The sequence below is a fragment of the Aotus nancymaae genome, unplaced genomic scaffold (genome assembly GCF_030222135.1).
Source record: "Aotus nancymaae isolate 86718 unplaced genomic scaffold, 86718_ANA_hifiasm-v0.15.2.pri h1tg000011l, whole genome shotgun sequence".
Classification (NCBI taxonomy): Eukaryota; Metazoa; Chordata; class Mammalia; order Primates; family Aotidae; genus Aotus; species Aotus nancymaae.
This window is the reverse complement of record NW_026988422.1, coordinates 48344133-48366547: the sequence shown is the minus strand read 5'-3', so window position 1 is coordinate 48366547 and position 22415 is coordinate 48344133. Positions and strand designations below refer to the sequence as shown.

General features: G+C 41.1%; 1 protein-coding gene across 1 annotated transcript in view; it reads right to left on the bottom strand.

Annotated features, from left to right (window-relative positions):
- Positions 1 to 22415, bottom strand: part of PPP1R36 (protein phosphatase 1 regulatory subunit 36) — a 44995-nt gene that overhangs the window by 19539 nt on the left and 3041 nt on the right. Inside the window, 6 exon segments of the mRNA XM_021669061.2 lie at positions 1363 to 1497; positions 7167 to 7265; positions 10956 to 11022; positions 11152 to 11249; positions 11906 to 11992; positions 22142 to 22189. Coding sequence (XP_021524736.2) covers positions 1363 to 1497; positions 7167 to 7265; positions 10956 to 11022; positions 11152 to 11249; positions 11906 to 11992; positions 22142 to 22189 — 534 coding nt within the window.

Sequence of the window (22415 nt, the reverse complement as noted above, 5' to 3'; positions counted from 1 at the left end):
GAGCTGAGATCACACCACATCACTGCACTCCAGCCTGGGCCACAGAGCAAGACCCTGTCTCAAAAAATATATATATTTATACAAATTTCCAGTTTCCATTTATTAGATGGTTAAAACTAAATGAACAGGCAGGCAGCAAATTATTTTACACAGAAAGGGCACAGCCTTCACCATCATAAAAGATACTCAGTCAAATAAACATCTTTAAGCTTTTTATACAGCTTTAAACTATCAAGAATATTAAAGTAATAAAACCTAATTCAACCAGATATGCTTACTGCTGATGGTAATACAAAATGTCTTAACCTTTTTAGAGAACAACTAGCAGTATGTATCAAGAGCTACAAAACTGTTTGTGGCCTTCTGGGTAAATATACTGTGGAAAATAATCCATAAGGAAATAGCGCAAATGAACGAAGCAGCTTGTATAAAAATATTCAATGCAGAAATATTATAACACACAAAAACTAAAACTATGCAAATGTACACAAAAAGAATGGTTAAGCAAATGGGTAACAGAATCCTATTCAAAGTGGTAAGTGAAATTATATAATCAGAATAATAAGAGAAAGTACCCAGGAAATGCAGAATACAAAATGTATATACTAACAACTGTGTAAGTATGGTCATGGACAAAGCTGGTCTTTGAAAATGTGGAGAATGTAGAAAGAGACACATCACGTACTAGGTTCTTTTCCTATGGGGGAAAAATTATCTTCCTACGCGGGGGGGACAAATGTTCTGGCTATGACCACAACGTAGATCTTGGGCCTGTTGCAAAACGCAGAGGAGATTCTGAGTTAAGGTTGACACTTCCCACCTTGTGATCCCAAACTTTCCTGTGATGAGACTCCTCTTTCAGTTTTAATTACAGTGGTGTAAAAATTATCATCCTAAGGTAAAAATGATCTTCCCACAAAGAACCATCTTAGAATCCACACTTCAGCAGCTCCTACTCACAATTGTTGCTGCTGCAGAATAAGCAGTGAAAGGGTAGGGACACACCTAATTCCCTGCACTACCGGCCCCACCAGGCCTCCTGCCCAAACAAGTGGCCCTGGTCTGGCAGCAAGAGCCCTTCCTTGCTGAGAGCAAGATTTCAGTGAGGGACCACGTCATTCAATCCCAAGCAGTGGAAAGTTTTTAAAATATCAGCTAAGATTCTGAGATTTCTTCCATATGCACTTGGCTCTCTCAAAGGAGACATCACAAGTGTTTGGGACAGATTCTCACCTGAGCCCAGTTACCCTGGACAACAGAAAAAGGAACATTTTCTCAAAGTAACAAAAGTCAAATGGGAGCATCTTAAGGATGTGTGTCTACGATGAGTGATGATCTAATGAAGTGTAAGCGTGTGCTTACTTTCCACAGCACGTGTGATGCTTATCCGGCATGGTCAAGCCCAGCACAAGGATACAGTACTTCTGTGCCAAGTACTTCTGTGCCGCTTCTAATTTACTTAAAACCAATTCCATTTCTTTTTTCTCTACAAGGCCTCTGAGGGGAAAAATTAAAAAGAATTTAGGTTAACTTTCACAAACGCTTATATTAACTAGCAAAAAGTCAGAATTATAAACTTTTTTTTCTTTTCCTTAAGACAGGGTCTTGCTCTGCTACCCAGGCTGGAGTGCAGTGGTGTGATCATAGCTCACTGCAAGCTCAGCCTCCTGGACTCAAGCAATCCTCCTGCCTCAGCCTCCTAAGTAGCTGGGACTATAGGCGCACACCACCATGTCTGGCTAATTTTTTATTTTGTGTAGAGGCAGGGTCTCATTATTTTGTCCAGGCTGATCTTGAACTTATGGACTCAAGTGATCCTCCCCTTGACCTCCCAAAGTGTTGGAATGATAGGCGTGAGCCAGCGTGCCCAGCCATAAACTATTTTGAAAGAACTACAAGTGTGTCAACAGACTTCACTTACCAATGAATTTATTTTGTTTAAGCAGTGGTATAGGATAATCCTTAGAGTCCTTTCATATTTAATCATTGGAATCAGCATCTCAAGTTTATGGTGTATTTTCATTTTATTTACTTTTTTTTTTTTTTTTTTTCCAGACAGAGTCTTGCTGTGTCACCCAGGCTGGAGTGCAGTGGCACAATCTCAGCTCACTGCAACCTCTGCCTCCCGGGTTCAAGCAATTCTCCTGCCTCACCCTCCCATGTAGCTGGGATTACAGGTGCCTGCCACCATGTCCAGCTAATTTTTGTATTTTTAGTAGAGATGGGTTTCATCATGTTGGCCAGGCTGGTCTCAAACTCCTGACCTCAAGCGATCCACCCACCTTAACCTTCCAAAGTGCTGGGATTACAGGTGTGAACCACCAAGCCTGGCCAATTTTTGCCTTTATTATAGATTATACTTCATATTATGTATCCTCAATTTTATATCCAGGTAGTCCTAATTTATAAAGAACAGCTCAACTAACAAATTATCTATACTGGTTGCTGAGGTGGCTAGCAGCCTACTTTCCTACTATTTTCCTAAAATAACCATGGAGACTACGTACCTCAGCTTCCCCTGTGTTCCCTATGTCATTACTGAGCTTGGGGGCTCAACGTGTGAACAAGGACTGATTCTCAGTTCAAAGTATAGCTGTGTTTGCTAAGGAGGCATCTGTGGACAACTACTCTGGGAACTTTGGCATCAATTACAATAACACTGCTTCCCTGTGAAACCAGCTGCAGTTCCAATTGAATTGCAAGTGAACTTTCACAAAGACAACCTGTTCTTAGGTTACAGCAAGCCAAAATTTAAGTTTCTGCCATACAATACAGTAGGAAACAATACTGCTGATGATACATTCCAATGTACTATTATTGAAAAGTGAGGTGTCACTAGAAACCAAATGATATTTACTTTAAACAGGGACAAATGACTGCCCCTTCTGAGTTAACCATTAGACTGACTCCATGAAGATATGCCATGAGGGGAGGGGGGTGTATTCAAGGATAATATAAACATTGCAAAACAGAAAATGTTATCACATGTGATGAAAAGGCATAAGATGAGTTTCTGGAATAAAGTGGGCTCCAACATTAAGTGCCCAGATGCCATATAACCCAAACATACCCCAGTGACCACATCCCTGTGCCTGTTTCCTTCAGCAGCCCTACCCTCACTTGTCACCCTACTCTGCCAGAGCTGCCAGTAGCTAATATTCTTCTTTTGCTGTAGAAAACAACCAAACCAAACTACACTCACCAAGAAATGCCTTGAAGCTTTTAGGCCAATGCTTCTCAAGTTTTAATAAACCTATGAATTATGAAAGAATCGCTAGGGATGCTTGCTAACAGCACAAATTCCCAGTGCAACCCTCTCTCCAAGATTCTGGTTCAGTAGTCTAGGTCTTGCCTAGAAAATTTAAAACAATCTTCCCAAATGATTCCAAGGCAAGCGGTCCTTAGACCACATTTGCATGTATACATAAAGGACTGATGTGTTGAAATGGAATAAAAAGGAAAAAGCTACGAAAAAAAAATGCTCAAGGGCAGCTAACCTATCTACAAAAATCCAGGCAGAGGTGGCCTGCTTGCACCACGCTTCCACGTCTGGAAGCCATTCCCCCATACTGTTTTCATCTAATTTTGAAAAACTGCCTTAAATACAAACCCAGAGAGTGGTTCATTTTTAAAGCACATTCTTTAAAAATGCAAACAATAATGTTGACAAAATTTTGTTGAAACGGATGTACTTATGCATTGCTTGTAACAGAAAATTGGCATAATCTTTTGGGGGAAAAAAACTGAAAATAATTTCAAGAGCCATAGAAATTATCATAAATTTTGATCCAATATCATCTCTCCTGGAAATGTATTATTTTTAAAAAATCACCCAAAATTAGGAGGAAATTTTTATGCATGAGGACATTCAATGCAATCATTATTTATATATCAGAAAAACTAGAAACTGCCATATAAAATAGAAGGTAATGTGGTTTGGCCGTGTCCCCACACAAATATCATCTTAAATTGTAGCTCCCATAATTCCCATGTGTCATGGGAGGGACGTGGTGGGAGGTAATTGAATCATGGTGGTGGGTCTTTCCTGTACTGTCCTCATGATAGTGAATAAGTCTCATCAGATCTGATGGTTTTATAAAGGGACATTCCCCTGCACATGCTCTCTTGCCTGCTGCCATGTAAGACATGCTTTTGCTGCTCATTTACCTTCTGCCATGATTGTGAGGCCTCCCCAGCCATGTGGAATCGTGAGTCAATTAACCTCTTTCCTTTATAAATTACCTGATATGTCTTTATTAGAAGCATGAGAACAGCCTAATACAGAAGGATAAAGGGAGTAGTAATACAGTCAGGTATTGTTTAAGGACTTGAGGTTTATTAACCTAACATATGAGTGAGTCTCCCATGAGATGTAACCCAGGCATCAAAATCTGTACCCTTAACCACTACAGTGTACTGCCTCTTAGTAGGTAAGTCAAGTCACACACATTGGTTTTATGGAAAACTATGCTACCATTAAAAATTGTAATTATGAAGATTATAATAACTTAAAAGTACATATGATATTATGTTTAAAAGTAAATACAGGCCAGGCGAGGTGACTCACGCCTATAATCCCCACACTTTGCAAGGCTGAGGCAGGTGGATCACCTAAGGTCAGGAGTTCAAGGTCAGCCTGGAAAACATGGTGAAACCCCATTTCTACTAAAAATACAAAAAATTAGCCAGGCATGGTGGCACACACCTGCAGTGCCAGCTACTCAGGAGACTGAGGCAGGAGAGTTGCTTGAACCTGAGAGGCAGAGGTTGCAGTGAGTGGAGATTGCGCCACTGCACTCCAGCCTGGAAGACGGAGCAAGACTCTGTCTCAAAAAAAAAAAAAAAAAAAAAGTACATACATAATTGTTCAGAAGCTAAAAATTCTAATTATGGACAGATAAACTCTGGAAAGCAGTGCAGTTGACAGATAGGAAGTGCTGGGCATGTTGTACAGTGGTTTAAGCACAAGCTTTGGAGTGAAACAGACCTGTGTTCTGATATCAGTTCCACCTAGGAACTGTAATGTCATCTCCTAGGTATGGTATGTAATCTCCAACAAACTAACCTCTCTGAGCCTTAATTTCTTCACCTGTAAAATGGGGATAAGGCTGCTGCTTCTGAAAGCAGGGTAATCATCTGACATCATCTAAGTGTACCTTTGCCATCCTTCTTCACCTTTTTCTGTTCTCCTCCCATGGCTGTAGACTTTCCTCCCAAGTCCCATGAACTGGGTTAAGATAATATACACTGTCTCATCTACTTCTGTATAATAACTCTGTGAATTAAGTGCTATTACTATCCCTATGCTATATCTTAGTATTTGAAATCAGTTTTTTAATTCTGTGCAGACACCTCAATGCAATCAATATTTAAATCTATTATAGTAAGTAAACCAACAGACCACAGGAAGCCTGAAAATAAAGACTTGTGATTTTTTTTTTTAGAATCACACCATAAAATCCGTACTTTTAAGGCTTTGATTGGGGGTTTTTGTCAATCTTAGTAACTGATTCCTTCTAAGGAACAGTCTACCTTATACCACTGTGTTTAGTGCATCTTTAACTAGAAAACCTGTCTCATTATCTATTCTTATCAATTAAGAAAGCAGGCCAAGCGTGGTGGCTCACACCTGTAATCCCAACACTTTGGGAGGCCGGGGCAGGTGGATCACCTGAGGTCATGAGTTGGTGACCAGCCTGGCCAACATAGTGAAACCCAATCTCTACTAAAAATACAAAAATTAGCCAGGCGTGGTGGTTGGCGCCTGTAATCCCAGCTACTCAGGAGGCTGAGGTGGGAGAATGGCTTGAACCCAGGAGGTAGAGGTTGCAGTGAGCCAAGATTACACCACTGCACCCCAGCCTGGGTGACAGAGCGAGGCTCCATCTCAAAAAAAAAAAAAAAATCTTTTTGCTAGATTAGCAATAAGGCTTAGAAGAGGAAATATTATAAAAAATATAATAACCCAAAGTGCCCAAAAAGTCTAAAGTTTCTATTTGGGAATAGTAAGAATCTTCAAACCTTCTAAGTCCATAGCTGGCTTTAAACCCTTTTGCTTGCTACCGTAGAAACATTTCATGCTCTGGCTGCCCTGTTGTGCAATACAGCCCCAAAATAACACTGATGTTGCATATTATGATGGCTTTACAGCAAGAGTTTTTAAATTATTTATTTGGTTCTTTACAAAACTGCTATCCAGATGCATTTATTCTACCCATAAGATGTTTTTCCAGCTGCTTGGTTGTATAACAGGTTTTCCATTTTGAAAACATCCTGCAGCAACAAGTTAATTACTCTACCCAGCATTCCTAACGGCTAAATCATTGGGTTGGTTCCACATGTACTGGGGAGGGCTGCCTGGCACATGGAAAGTTCCATGGCTTGCAAAAGGTCACCAAGGTTGAGAGGCATTGTTCGGCTCTGCACTCTGAGTCCCCAGATTCTTGCTCTGGTGTACACCTCTGAGCCACTTCTGCCTAAAGCTAAAGCAGTTAAATTCTTTATTAAGTAGCCTAAGAAAGCTTGGATTTTTTTCCTGAGATGTGGAATGCCATTTTGGCCTAATCTATTAATTTTTTTAATTCTTAGATTTTTTTTAATTGGATGCTTACAAGCCCTTTAGCAAAAACTTTGTAAGTGTAAAAAGCACATAAGAATTATATCTGCACTATTCAAGATAGTTGTCACTAGCCCCAAGTGGCTATTGAGAATGTGTCTAGTATGAATTGAGAATATTATAGGTATAAAATAGATACCAGATTTCAAAGTCTTGCTACAAAAAAGTAACATATCTCATTAATAACTTCCTAGTATCAACCACTGTTGCAATGATATTTTTGCATCATTGGGTTAAATAAAAGACACTATTAAAATTAATTTCATGTGTATCTTTTTACATTTTTAAAATATTACCAGAAAATTTAAAATTACATGGCTTTCATTATCTCATTATTGGGCAATACTAGTCTGAATCAGTTTGAATATTTTGTTACTGGAATACACATAGAAATTATTCAGTGAGCTTTAGAAACACACTCTTCCCATGTAAAATGTCTTTGTACATCTCAAAGATTTAAACATTTCTGTCATCTCTTTATCCTAGACACAAGTTACTTTTAATACTGGCAGTGATACAACTCTAAAGCACACTATAAAATCTTACTTACACCATATAACTTTTGGGTTTCTTTTCCAGTGAGTTTTTTTCCAGGTAATGAGATAAGTAGTACAATAATGCCATGAGGAAATTATCAAGATTCTTATTCCTATGGAGAGATTTGAAACAAAACAAAGAGTCAGTGCTAACTTATTTCAAATGTAAGACTTCTCATAAAAAATACATGAGCACACAACACAAGAATAAGTAGAAAACCATGTTATCATGCCTGTCAAAGAACTAATTTACCAATTAAAATTCTATCTACTGTATCTTCAAATATTTTAAAAATCTGGTTTTTGTAAGTAAAACATTTGCAGAGGTCAGACACTAAATTCTTATAGTTGTGCTTATTAATTAATTTTCATTTTTAAAAAGTTATATATTTCCACTGTTTAAAAAATATAGAGAAATGCATCAAGTAAAAAATTCTCTCCTGCCTCTGTGACCATCCTATTCCCTAGTGGTAACCACTATTAAGAGTTTGGTTTGGGCCAGGCACAGTGGTTTACACCTGTAATCCCAGCACTTTGGGAGGCCAAGGCGGGTGGATCACCTGAAGTCAGGAGTTTGAGACCTGCCTGGTGAAACTGTGTCTACTAAAAAATACTAAAATTAGCCAGGCATGGTCATGCATGCCTGTAATCCCAGCTAGTTGGGAGGCTGAGGCAGGAGAATTGCTTGAACCCGGGAAGTGGAGGTTGCAGTAAGCCAATATCGAGCCACTGCACTCCAGGCTGATGACAGAGTGAGACTCTGTCTCAAAAAAAAAAAAAAAAAAAGGGGTTTGGTATGAATCCTTTCTAAACTTTATAAAACATAGACAATCACATATAACATCCTCTTCCACCAACATATGTGCATGTGCATGACTATATGCCTTAAAAATGTTTTTTGATAATAAGTGGGGTAATACTGTATATACAATTCTTTGCAACTTGCTTTTTTTTAAAAATTTAGGTTCTGGGGTACATGTGCAGATCATGCAGGATTGTTGCATAGGTACACACATGGCAATGTGGTTTGCTGCCTCCATCCCCCCGTCACCTACATCTGGCATTTCTCCCTATATTATCCCTCCCCAACCTCCCCCACCCCGCTGTCCCTCCCTTGGCCCCCCACAACAGACCCCAGTGTATGATGCTCCCCTCCCTGTGTCCATGTGTTCTCATTGTTCAACACCCACCTATGAGTGAGAACATGCGGTGTTTGATTTTCTGTTCTTGTGTCAGTTTGCTGAGAAGCAACTTGCTTTTGTCACTTTTCTGTGTAGCACAGACCTCTTTCTATGATATATATAGATTTTCTTCATTCTTTTAAAGAGCTGGATATTCTATACCTCATTTAACTTGCCTTCTATTGATGGGTATTTAGGTTTTTAAAAATATAGACAGAAGTGAAATTGCTAGCACAGAGTGTATGTGCATATTAAATGTTCATGCCACACCCTCCAAAAAGGCTGCACTGATTTACAACGCTATCTCATTTGTTTTTAACTAGAAGTCATTGTTTTGTTTTCCTTCTGAATATTTTTCAAAACTTTTGCTGCCGCCTTTGTGGCCCCAAATGGAAATTCTTTCTCTGACATTGGTTTCTTGAACTATACCTAAAAAAGCAGGATGAGGGTGACTGTTACAGATTTTCTTTTCAAGATATTAATAACTCCCGGTCTCAGGTTGGGTTCCCCGCAACAGACACTGGGACAAAGACTTGAAAGTGAATCGTTTTGTTGGGAAGTGATCTCAGGAAACATCAGTAGGAAAGTGGGGAAATGAGACAGGAAAAGAAAGGAAGCCAACGAAGAGGGTGTTAACGAAGTAAGTGGAGTTCAGTCCTGCGGGGACGCTGGGAGACAGTGTGGAAAACATCTCAGTTTACCTACCAACTCCTCCAGCAGGGCACTGAGTGAGAGCTGCTTTTAGGGCACTGACTCCCTAGCTCTGAGCTTGCCCTGCAGTCAGGCTGAGCGTGCTCCTGTGGTGGAATGAGGCCTTCAGGCTGAGTCTCAGGCAGTTGCCACAGCAGCCTGCTTGTGTGTGCTGAGAGAATGGAGAGGGGTGCCAGTGGTATCGGGCACCCAACTCTCACTGAGCGTTTACGGTGTAGGGGCCACATGAGGCACAGCCATGCACAGCCATACAAAGGGGATACAATTACACAATTACTTTCCAATTTTGTAGATGAGGAGACAGGCTTAGAAAGGTCAAGAAGCTTACCTAGAGTCACACACCTAGCATATCCTGGGGCTGCCAAACATAACTAGTGGAGAGAAAATTGATCTTCAGTAAATGGGTAAATCCTTTTTTTTTTTTTTTTTTTTGAGAAGGAGTCTTGCTCTGTTGCCCAGGATGGAGTACAGTGGCACAGTCTCGGCTCACTGCAACCTCTGCCTCTCAGGTTTAAGCAATTCTCCTGCCTTAATCTCCCAAGTATCTAGGATTACAGGCGTCTACCACCACACCCTGCTAATGTTTTTTTTTTTTTCTTCCTGAGATGGAGTCTTGCTCTGTTGCCTAGGTTGGAGTGCAGTGGCATGATCTCAGCTCACTGCAACCTCCGCCTCCCGGGTTCAAGTAATTCTCCTGCCTCAGCCTCCTGAGTAGCGAGGATTACAGGTGGTGTGCCACCACACCCGGCTAATTTTTGTATTTTTAGTAGAGATGGGGTTTCACCACATTGGCCAAGCTGGTCTCGAACTCCTGACCTCGTGATCCACCGGCCTTGGCCTCTGTGCCTTTGATCACGTTGGGGTCACCACCTGAGACGTGGGTCCCACCACCGTGGAAGTCTGACCTGCAGACCCTGACTCAACCACGGATGAATAAATGCACTCTCACACCATTAGGCTGTTTCAAGTGGGCTAGGGAATGGCCGCTGGCTGCTTTCAGAGGGCAAAATATAACCAATCGACCTAGATTCCCTGCTCATCCACACATTTATTCCCTAGACATTATGATAGAGGTTCTAAGTTAACACACTTGTGGATAATTAACATGGTTAAGAGAATGGTTTTACAACTGGCAAAAGCTTTTGGTTCTGGGGCCCAGAATAAATGTAATTAATAAGTAATTCCCCTTTAATCCTCCTGGAGAGACCACCCAGCACAAAATTAACTTGAGTAAACACAGTGGAGACAAATGTGTGTGGGGTAAGGCCTTTTGGTCAGTCTCTAATCTCTTTCCTATGCTAATGTTAACGAGGCGGCTGCCTTCAACCAGCCCCAATAAAACCCTTTGGCCTTCCAAAAGGCTTGAGACTATAACTTTCTCTAATATATCTTTACTATTTTCTGTAATATTTTGCCAACCACCCCGAGTGAATCTCAATAGGCCTCCCAAAGTGCTGGGATTACAGACGTGAGCCACCACGCCTGGCCATTTGTATTTTCAGTAGGGATGGGGTTTCACCATGTTGGCCAGGCTGGTCTCAAACTCCTGACCTCAGGTGATCTCCCCGCCTCAGCCTCCCAAAGTGCTGGGATTACAGGCATGAGCTGCCACACCAGGCCAGTAAATGGGTATATCCTTTAACTCTTATGTAAAAATAATGCAGTCCATGTGAGACTCTGACTGCATGCTCTCCATAGTCCTTGCCCTGGGACTTTGTCTGGGGTTCCCGTGACTTCTGGCTTCCTCTCCCTGACTCTTTGGTTGCAGTGTTTGTGACTAGGTGAGAGGATGGCTTGCATAGACCAGCCTCACGCTCTTCCTCTAAAAATCAGATTTGTCATCACTTACCAGATGGAGTTACTGAAAAATAAAGGAAAAAAGATCTGAAATGCCTCACAAGCAATACATACTTCATAAATGTTGTAAAAGCATAGATCCGCTGCATCTCAGTATCTTGTAGCAAAAGCAAAGTAACAACTGAAAAGAGAAAATGGACGATTGAGAGAGGGACAAAAGCTGCCTGAGAGTCACACATGATATGTTTATGCATGGATGTTATGTATAGATGACGGATGTTTATGTATGGATTAGAAAACGGTTACTCACGTTTAACATCGTCGAGTGTAATGGTGTCCTGTTGACCTCGTTTCTCTAAAGCTTTAGCTGACTTACCCTCTCTTGCAGCAAGCCTTTTATCTGTCAACCTGTTTTGGAATATAACAGTTTCTAGTAGTGTTGTGTTTTAAAATATTTTAGTTGGATTTAATCTAGCCTGACGTGCAAGAAGCATTTATTAACAAGGGCCTGAGTGTCATACATGGGTTTTGTTTGACGTAAGATGATTTCAGAATGCTTTTTATTAAACATTATATTTACTATGTTAAGGCAAGCAGGATGCTCACTGCCTGATATAAAAATTAAATACAAATATCATCCAAAATAGATCATTTAAATCATCTATTCTGGTGTACCTATCATTTTCAAAATTTTTTTTTTAAGACAGGGTTTCACCATGTTGGTCAGGCTGGTCTTGAACTCCCAACCTCAGGTGATCCGCCCACCTTGGCCTCCAAAGTGCTTGGATTACAGGTGTGAACCACTATGCCCAGCCTATCATTTTCAAATTTTAAGAAACTGTAAAAAGTTGAAGATGTGCTGACAGCCAGGTTAACAGGATACATTCATTGAGACTATTGGAATTCCCACCACAATTCTGAAACAGTGCATGTTCTCTCTTTGACGGGTACTCAGGTTGCAACCTAGAATAATAGGAATGGTATTTTCGTAGTTTGTGAAGGCTGAAGCCATTCCACTGAGAGGGGCTATCAGCAACTCTGGCATGGTTGAGAAGTTAATCTACCTGTCTGAAGCTGGACCGTCGATTTCTGCAAAGTGAACTGCTTTGCCTTTCTTTCCTTTTTCCTTGAGTTCTACTGCAGGTGTAAAACTGCAATCAAAATGAGATAATTAGGGACTTCACTTCTTCCAGGGGCAAACAAGTCAAATCATATCATAACTCATAATCTTAGGGCTAGCATATATTATCAGCAGAAGTTGAAGAGAATCTGAGACATAGCAATGTTCAATTCATGTATTTACATACTGAACACTTACCTAGAGAAAAAATTAAAACTTCAGACTTTACATTCAGCCTCTAACCATCAGCAGTCTCCACAATACCACCACACATAGAACATTTGAAAATCTTGTAGTAACTTCCTAAGAAACAGAAAGCTCTTGAAAAATTTGGAAAGATTATTTATTGAGGTACTTAATATATATGACATGTGCTTTTAGGCACAAATCTCATTTAACCCTTGTAGAAACTCTAACACAAAATATTATCACCATTTTTACATATAAGAAAAATGGAAGCTTAAAAAGAGATTAAGTGACTTGACTAAAATAACAGCAACTGGCAAAGTCAGGACTGGTGCCTAGGTTTTTAGCCACAGAGCCTTGTGCTCAGCCACCAGGCAATCCTGCCTCCCAAATAGCAATCTCAGTATTGGCTGCCATGGACTCTTCTAAAGGCCTCAGCCATCTCCATCTCCAGGTAGGTTTAGGACCTTCTACTTAACTCAGAGTTTCTTAGCATGTTGTACAAGCACTACTAAGCCATAATGAGTTTGACTAACAAAGAAACCCAATTAAATAACAAATCTATTCTGATGATCTACTATGTGTTAGGAATTGCTATGACATTGAAAATAAGATGATTTCTAATTAGAACCATTGCACAGACTCTCGGGAGTCTCAGCAAATGCTAACAGAAAAACAGAGAAAAGTCTTTTGAAGACTATCAAGACAAGGTTCCTGCCTTATAGATAGTACATTTTCTGGGAGAACCATGGTGTCTGCCAAATCCATTGTGAGTTATCACAATGCCACACTGATAACACAATGTAGAAGCTTACCCTCTGCCCAAAGTTATGTGTCCCTCTGTTTAGCTGAGAGGCAGATGCAGTAATAGAAGCACTTCCCCTCAACTTTATCCATTCTCTAAAGATGGATATTAATCATGAGAACTTTATTATCTCCTTAGTAAATCCCACAAAGAAATTTTGTTAGAGAAATACCTCCCCGTGGGAATAATAAAATCAGCTTGGTACTTTCTTCTTCCAGGAGTTTCCCCAACTGCCTGGCAATATTCATGTTGTAGGTTAGCTCCTAAAAGCATGAACATAATGTTACCTCAAGGGAATGATTTTTTTTTCCCACTGTTTTCTTTTTTTTTTTAAGACAACTGGCACCAAGTTGGCCAGTGATGATTTCTAAGCTTTTCATTCTTTTTGGTGCTGCTCTTATCACTGGTCTCCATGAAATGGGTATTTGTGGGGCAGGATGTGCTAAAATACTGAGGATGGAGGTGTGCAGGGAAAAAGAAATGGAAACATGCCAAACGTTGATGGTGGCTACCTCCAGAGATGAGTGGGGGATCAGAGGGGGCAGGAAGGAGAGAGAGGGTAATAAAGGATCTCAATTCCACATCTGTATACTTCTGCATTATTTGAATTTTTTATAAAAATGTATTACCTGCATAACTTTTCAAAACATTGATAGAGATATACAGACTAAGGAAGCCCCAGCTGTTCCCAGCTCTCTCCTGTTTCTCTTCCCTAGAAGATGAGAGAAGATAGAAACACTAAATATAAGTTAATGTCAAATGAAACTGTGTTTCCTCCCCCTTTTCTCAGCCCCATCCCTATAATTCAAAGTTTCTTGCATTTGCCTGAGATGTTTTGAGACAAGAAAGCCTTAAAATAAGGAATTTGAAAGGATACAGTTGGGACTATCTTATTTATCTAGGTAAGTCTATGAACTAAGTCAGATGAACTTGGAACTATAAAACCAGAAAATTGGCCAGGGTTGGTGGCTCACATCTGTAATCCCAGCACTTTGGGAGGAAGCTGAGTCCAGTAAATGGCTTGAGCCCAGGAGTTTGAGACCAGCCTGGGCAACATAGTGAAACTCCGTCTCTACTAAAAATTAAAAAAAAAAAAAAAAAAAAATTAGTTGGGTGTGGTAGCACGTGCCTGTGCTCCCAGCAACTTGGAAGGCTGGGATGGGAGAATTGCCTGAGCCCAGGAAGTGGAGATTGCAGTGAGCTGGGATCACACCACTGCACTCCAGCCAGCCTGGGTGACAGAGTGAGACCCAGTCTAAAAATAAAATAAAAAAGCGGGGCCGGACGCGGTGGCTCATGCCTGTAATCCCAGCATTTTGGGAGGCCGAGGCGGGTGGATCACCTGAGGTCAAGAATCCGAGATCAGCCAGACCAACAAAGAGAAACCCCATCCCTACTAAAAATACAAAATTAGCTGAGCATGGTAGCGCATGCCTGTAATCCCAGCTACTCGGGATGAAGCAGGAGGGCCACAAACAAACCTCTCGAACACCAAAACGGGAAGGAAGTGGTAATTGTATTCAGCCAGGAGTTGCAGCCGCATAGATGCCTCAACAACTGAGCTCTTCCGACAAAGAAAACCGAGTCTGAGAGGTGCACATGTGAGACAGTCAAGAGCATGGGGGACATGACTAGGTGGGGGTCTGAGCAGTTGAGCAAGAACAATGCCTTCCAGGGAAAATTCCTCTGTATCGTGTCCGTTATCTATAGATAGGGTTGTGGTCAGCATAGGAGGTTTAATCCTTTAGACCTGACGGCAGCACCTACCTGTCCCTCCTCTGGCTGACTTTTTTTTTTTTGAGACGGAGTTTCGCTCTTGTTACCCAGGCTGGAGTGCAATGGCGCGATCTCGGCTCACCGCAACCTCCGCCTTCTGAATTCAGGCAATTCTCCTGCCTCATCTGGCTGACTTTTAACTTCTCCTTTTGAGATGCAGTGTAGAAGACTAAAGGAGAAATGGCCTTAGAAGCTCGGGATTAGGGGGTCTCCTTCCTCAGGGAGGCTGAGGCAGGAGAATCGCTTGAACCCAGGAGGCAGAGGTTGTGGTGAGCAGAGATTGCACCATTGCACTCCAGTCTGGGCAACAAGAGCGAAATTGCATCTCAAAAATAAATAAATGAATAAAATAAAAAATAAAATCATAGAATTTTGGGGTTATTGGAAATAAAAAGAATCATCTAGAATAAGGCTGTCATTTTACTGATGGAGAACTAAGGCTTGGAGAGGCTGACCCATGTCCCAGTGGTAGAAACTGGTAGGCAGTGTCTGCCCTTAGCCAATAGTCTGACATTTACTGCTAAACTTTTAGTCCTTATGCTCTGACCTCTGGACACACCTTCTCTACTTCACACTTGTCTGAGTGGCTTTCACCCCACTGAAGTCATTCTCTAGCTTGGCTGGTGAGACAGGTTCTACTTTGTGAGTGAGTGCTCTGCCATAGCCCTGAAGGCACCTATGCTCACAATGCGTTTGGAATCACCAAGAAGCAACACGAGTAATAACCGAATTTCTTTTTTCATTTGTGGTTCGAGTTTACAAATTTTTTTTTTCATTTTTTTCATGAATTTTTTTTTTTGAAACTGAGTCTCACTCTGTCACCTAGGCTGGAGTGGCACAATCTCAGCTCACTGCAACCTCTTCATCCTGGGTTCAAGCAATTCTCTTGCCTCAGCCTCCCGTGTAGCTGGGATTACAGGTGCGTGCCACCACATCCTGCTAATTTTTGTATTTTTGGTAGAGATGGGGATTTCACCACGCTGGCCAGGCTGATCTCAAACTCCTGACCTCAGGTGATCCACCCACCTCGATCTCCCAAAGTGCTGGGATTACAGGCATGAGCCACTGTGCCCAGCCAGTAATTGAAAATTCCACTGTGAATTGTACCTCTGATTCGTGCCCAAACCACAGTCTAGGCTAGTTAGCCTGTACCCTCCTACTGTCTCCAGAGTACAAGGTGGATGCACTTTTCTAATATTAGAATATAATCATGTCATTCCCCTTTGCCTTGAAGTAAACAGGAAAGAAATTCATATTTTCTCTCTAGAATTCATCACGGAAATGCAGAAGTCTGGAAAATTCTTGGTTTCCACACAGTTAGATTTCTTTGATGGCTCTCAGAGAGTCTTCTCTCAGGCCATGATGAAAGAGTAGTGTTTCCTTGGTTTTATATCCTCAGGGGAGTCCATGACCTTTGCAAAGATTCAGACAGACTGCTGGTTCTCGCCCAGCTTTAGAACAGGACCACTTGAAGCAAGAAAGGAAAGGACAGCAGGTACTATGTCAGAGAGAAAAGCCTGCCTCATGGGCCAACCTAGATGACGCCTGTGAGTAAAAGTATTTCTCTTTACCAAATAAGAAAGAAGTGGGCATGAAGGCTGATGAACTATACCAACACCCTCATTTACTTCTCGTGAGGCATTATTATTGCATTTTATAGATGAAGGAACTGAGAATTATTGAGGCTAAGTAACTTGACAATTGATAACCACCTAGTAAGGGGCAGAGCTAGGATGTGAACCCAGGTCTCCCTTCAAACCACTCGCCACTGTTCTTTCTTAACTACCTATTAAGAAATAATGGCCACCCTTTCCCTGGCATTTCTTGCACAGAGTTATGGGTATCCTGTTGTATTCTGATAGTCATCTCCATCACATTATAATCTGCAAAAGTAAGGCAAGACTTGCCTGTGAGTAGGGAGCTAGGTTGTCTCTGAGGGTAAGATTTCCTATGTCATTTGACCAGGAGAGAGGTCAGGAAATTCAAGCTGGGGGAGGGGAAAGGGATCATCTTTTCTTGATCTGAACTTGAGAAAACCTAGAAGACTAGGATTGCTCTTGGCTAGTGGGTATAAAAGTTGGCCTACCCCAAGTGGAAGAGGACTAAAACGTCAGAACTTTCAGGGTCTTAAGTTGATGGGATAAAACTTGAATGCCCCTGAGATCAAGCTGTTACTTTGTGTAACAGATACTTGGATTCAGGACACTCCATTTTCCTCCCCTCTCTCTGGCTACAATTTACTGGTCTCCTTCAAAAGCTCCTTTTCTTTTCTTTTCTTTTTTTTCTTTTTTTTTTAAGACAGAGTCTCACTCTGTCTCCAGGCTGGAGTCCAGTGGCGCAATCTCCGCTCACTGCAACCGCCATCACCCAGGTCCAAGCGATTCTCCTCCTGAGTAGCCAGGATTATAGTGTGTGCCACCATGCCCAGCTAAATTTTTTTTGTATTTTTAGTAGCGACAACGTTTTATCATGTTGGTCAGGCTGGTCTCGAACTACTGACCTCTGATGATCCACCCACCTCGGCTTCCCAAAGTGCAGGGATTACAGGCATCAGCCACCGCACCCAGACCAAAAGCTCCTTCTCTGAGGCATGTTCCCTCCCTACATGAGGGCCCTTCTCAGAGCTCCACATGGTTATTCTTCTCATTCCCTCTGAATAATTCCTTCTACTTCACTAGCACCAGTAACTCACAAATTTATATTCAAGGCCTGAGCCTTGAATAAGTCTTTCTGCAGACTTATAAAGTGGCACATCTGTCTATTGAACACTGTCAACCAGCTGTCTTACAAGCACCTCAAACTCAGTCTAAAACACATTCCCATTTACTGTGTATTCCCACCTCCTGTTTCCCCCATGTCAGTAAATAAGTACCACCATCAAACCAGGAGCACACACTGGACAATGGTGTCTTCCTTGATTCCTCCAACACCCTCACCCCTCATGGCTTACTAATCACTAAATTGTTTAATATCTTTTGAAGCCATTTCCCTCTCTTGCCACTGCCACCATCTTAATTTTAGTAATCTATCAACTGAATTTCTACCATTGGTTGTTTTTTTTTTAGAGAAAGATTCTAGCTTTGTTCCCAGGCTGGAATACAAAGGTGCCATCTCAGCTCACTGCAACCTCTGCCTCCTGGGTTCAAGTGATTCTAGTGCCTCAGCCTCCTGAGTAGCTGGGATTACAGGCGTGTGCCAACACACCCGGCTAATTTTTGTATTTTTAGTAGGGATGGGGTTTCACTGTGTTGGTCAGGCTGGTCTCGGACTCCTGACCTCGTGATCCTCCCAAAGTGCTAGGATTACAGGCGTGAGCCACTGTGCCCAGCCCATTCTTTTTCTTTGGCCAATTCCTCTTTCCTTGCCTGTCTCCTATTCTTGAGAGCAGTATGAAGATATCTATCAAAGGCTTAAAATGTGTACACTAATTAAGACACATATCAAGCCAATTGTAATGTACAAACCTTATTTTAAAGACTGAAACAAACTTTAAAAATATCAGACAACAGGGGACATTTGAATACCAACTGACTATAACTGAATATATGATATTAAGGAATTACCATTTGTATTTTTAGGTGTATAAATAGTAATTCAGTTGTATTCGTCTCCTTCCCCTCTCTGTCCCCCTCCTCGTTCTCTTCCCCCTTCCTCTTCTTCTTCTTTTATATATTGAGACTCCCAACCTACATCAGTTGTATTTTCTAAGACAGTGCTTATTTTTTGAGATACATACTGAAATATTTACAGATGACATGATGCCTAGGATTTTCTTCAAAATAATTGAGGAGTCGGGTAGAAAGAGGTATAGATATGAAGTTGACTTTGATTCAGTACTTGTTGATGCTGTGTTATGGGTTCTTTGGGGTTCATTACACCATCTTCCCTATCTTTATATATTTGAAATCTTCTAATATAAAAAGTTTTAATGGGCCAGAGATGGTGGTTCACACCTGTAATCCTAGGACCTTGGGAGGCTGAGGCAGGTCAGATCGCTTGAGCTCAGGAGTTCCAGATCAGGCTGGGCAAGATGGCGAAACCCCATCTCTACCAAAAAAAATATAAAAAATTTGGCATGGTGGCATGTGCCCGTAGTTTCAGCTGTTTGCCGGGGGGCGGGGTGGGAGGCAGTGGGTGGTGGGTGGTGGGGGCTGAGGTAGGAGGATCGCTTGAGCCCAGGAGGTTGAGGCTGCACTGAGCCAAGGTTGTACCATTACACTCCAGCCTGGGTAACAGAGTGAGATGCCGTCTCAAATTTAAACAAAAAAAAAAAAAGGGGGTGTGTGCGTGTGTGTGTGTGTGTGTGTGTGTGTGTGTGTGGAGAGAGAGACAGAGACAGAGAGGGGAAAGTTTGAAGATTTGGAAAGCTATTTATGTATACCATAAGATGTTAACTTACTTGCTTGGGTGGGATTGTGTTTTGTTTTTGCTTATTAGTATTTTACAATATTTTTTTTTAAGAGATGAGGTCTTGCTATGTTGCTCAGACTGCAGTACAGTGGCTAGTGTTATTCACAGGTGTGATCATGGCACACTATAACCTCAAATTCCTAGTCTTAAGCAATCCTGCCCCTTCAACCTCCCAACTTACTGGGACTACAGGCACTCACTGATGTTTTTAACCCTTTTCCTGTTTAGAAAAAAAAAAAAAGTGTAGCTCACTGGCAGCATCCATTTAATTTTACACAAATACCCTCTTTGAGGCTGAAGCAAATCTGACTGATTTTCCAGGTGAAAATAAAATATAAAACGATTCTTAGAGTTATTTCTAAACAGAACTAACATCAGAATTGTCTTAATCATCAGAATCGTCTATTTCAGAAAAATCATATTCATCAACTGAATCTTAGGCCAACAACTGTTCGAGAACGATGTTAACATCACATGTAGGAATGCTATGTTTTCTAGGATTTGAAATTTTCTGTGATAGACAATTACTATGTTTTGTAAATGGAAATACCACTAAAAACAGAATGCTATAAACAGAATGATGTCTTTTGTTTCCAAAGTCAATATACTAGAGCAATGAGAAAATAATTTTTAAAAAGCGAGATATTTTGTGGCAAAGTCATCTCAGGGTAAACACTGTAGCTGCAAGTGCCACTGATGAGTATTCTCTGGACAAACAAGAAAATAGTTAAATAGAATGATTTTTAAAAACATATTTCATAATTTTTTAAAGTAGGTATTTCCTAGGGTTCTGGCCTCAATCATTCCACTTCCCACTCTAATTTTGCATTTGCCTTTCTCCTAAGGGCCAAACTCCTGCCTACTGGATTTTTAACCTGGGGTTCCTACGGGCAGGCACCTTGAATAGTATGCATTAAAAAAAAATCTTGTTATCCTTTACCCCCTCCACACACTTATTGCCTCTCCCCATCCCTGCTTACCTCTCCATTCTCCTGCCAGAGCTCATCTGGGTCCTAGTCACCACCCTCTTGGATTGCTGCATAACTGTTCTGCCTAGTTCTAATCTCGCCCTGCTAGGTGTGAGAGCAGTCACTGAATATGCCTGCTCCCTCTGCAGTTTTCATCCCTACCACTGTCTATTCTCAACTACCTCTGCCTCAGCCCTGCCCCTTCACCACCAACTAGAGTAACATTAAGTCTCCAGTAGCACTGTCTCTGACAGAAAAAGCGTGTTCCAGCTCAAGAGTCCTCTCTTACTTCAAACCTACATTTTAAAATTTGTGATGGGATATGCTCAGACTTTTAATAGGGAACCAATACCTCTATTTCCAACGAATCCAAATACCAACTCTGACATAAAATATACAAGGGTCTGCCTCCCTCTACCTTAGCAGGTATGCGCCCAAGGTAATCCTGACACTCTAAGGCTCACCATATTGAGTTGCTTAAACACAAAGCAGCTCCACCAACAACAGGCTGACTGATCCCCATCTGTTCATAATATTCCTTTTCCGCCTCCCGTAACTGCCCCCCAGTTTGTGTACACCACATAGTCTGGGGTTTGCAGTTTTTTTTGTTGTTGTTGTTTTAGTTATAACTTACGCGTAGTAAAGTGCATAAATCTTAAAGTGTGCAACTTGATGAATTTTTTAATATGTATATACCCACAAAACTACCACCCAGATCAACATATGGGCCATTTCTACCACCTCAGAAGGTTTCCTTATACTGTCTCCCAATGCCACCAGTTGATAACCCCCTAAAGGTAACCACTATTTTGTATTTACTCATATCATTAAAGTTCTTTTTTTATCTATTTGTTAAAACTTTTATACAAATGTAATCATGCAGTATTTACATTTTTGTGTCTAGCCTCTTTTGCTCATGCTTTGTATTATGTCATGTAACCTGTATTTTAAATCATACCATCCCATAGGTATTCTCCAAAATTAGTGGAAATCAAATCAAGCCATATTTCAAGAACAATTTGGTAACAAATCAAAAGAAACTTTAGTTTATGAATATGAATACTTTATGAATATGAAAGATATGAAACTGGTATCTGTGAACTTATTACTAGGCTCAAATATAAAATAGCACCATTTGGGGTGGGTTGTCAGATTCGCACTGAAAATTAGTTTTAAAAATACTGTCAGCCAGGCTCGGTGGCTCACACCTGTAGTCCCAGGACTTTGGGAGGCCAAGGCGGATGGATTCCTGAGGTCAGGAGTTCAAGACCAGCCTGGCCAACATGGTGAAACCCCATCTCTACTAAAAATACAAAAATTAGCTGGGTGTGGTGATGGGCACCTGTAATCCCAGCTACACCAGAGGCTGAAACAGGAGAATCCCTTGAACCCGGGAGGCAGAGGTTGCAGTGAGCCAAGATCACGCAACTGCACTCCAGCCTGGGCAACAAAAAGTGAAACTCCATCTCAAAAAAAAAAAAAAAATACTGTCAACTAACTTCATTTACAAAGAAACTCAGTAAGTAAAAAGTATGATCCAAAGTGCTCATCATCAGAAGAGAGGACTAAGATGGCCTTTAAATATATGTGAAGATTGAAAACGGAAAATGGTGGGCCAAGTACAGTCGCTCACGCCTGTAATCCCAGCACTTTGGGAGGTTTAGGAGGGCAGATCACTGGGCCCAGGAGTTCAAGACCAGCCTGGGCAACATGGTGAAAACCTGCCTCTACTAAAAATACAAAAAATAAGCTGAGATGGGAGAATCACCTAAGCCTGGGAAGTCGAGGCTGCAGTGAACCAAGATCATGCCACTGTCCTCCAGCCTGAGAAACAGGAATGAATGTTTTAGTTATAACTTACATGTAGTAAAGTGCATAAATCTTAAAGTGTGCAACTTGATGTCTCAAAAAAAAAAAAAAAGTTGGCACTTATATTTATACAGACATTCTCTTGTGCTTTATCATGTATTTTAACTCCTGTAATGGTCCTGTCTGTCTAATCCCAAAGCTATCTTACTGTCTATCTCCTACTTACTGAGGGTGACGTTTCAGAGGCCACTGGACAGAATCTTCTGTGGCAAAGCTGAAAAAGGAAACTGAAATTACTGCTTTGAAGTGACAGGTTGCTCAGAAATACTGAAATAAATATTCTATAAAATGTAAACTTTTGATTTTGACTCTAATAAAATGTTAAGCCTTTGAATTATTTGTTTAACATGAAACATGTCATTATATTTATAATGTAACTATAAACATCTAGTGTAACTATATATGTCTGCTTAGCCAACTCCTTTCCTGACTTCCAGCCC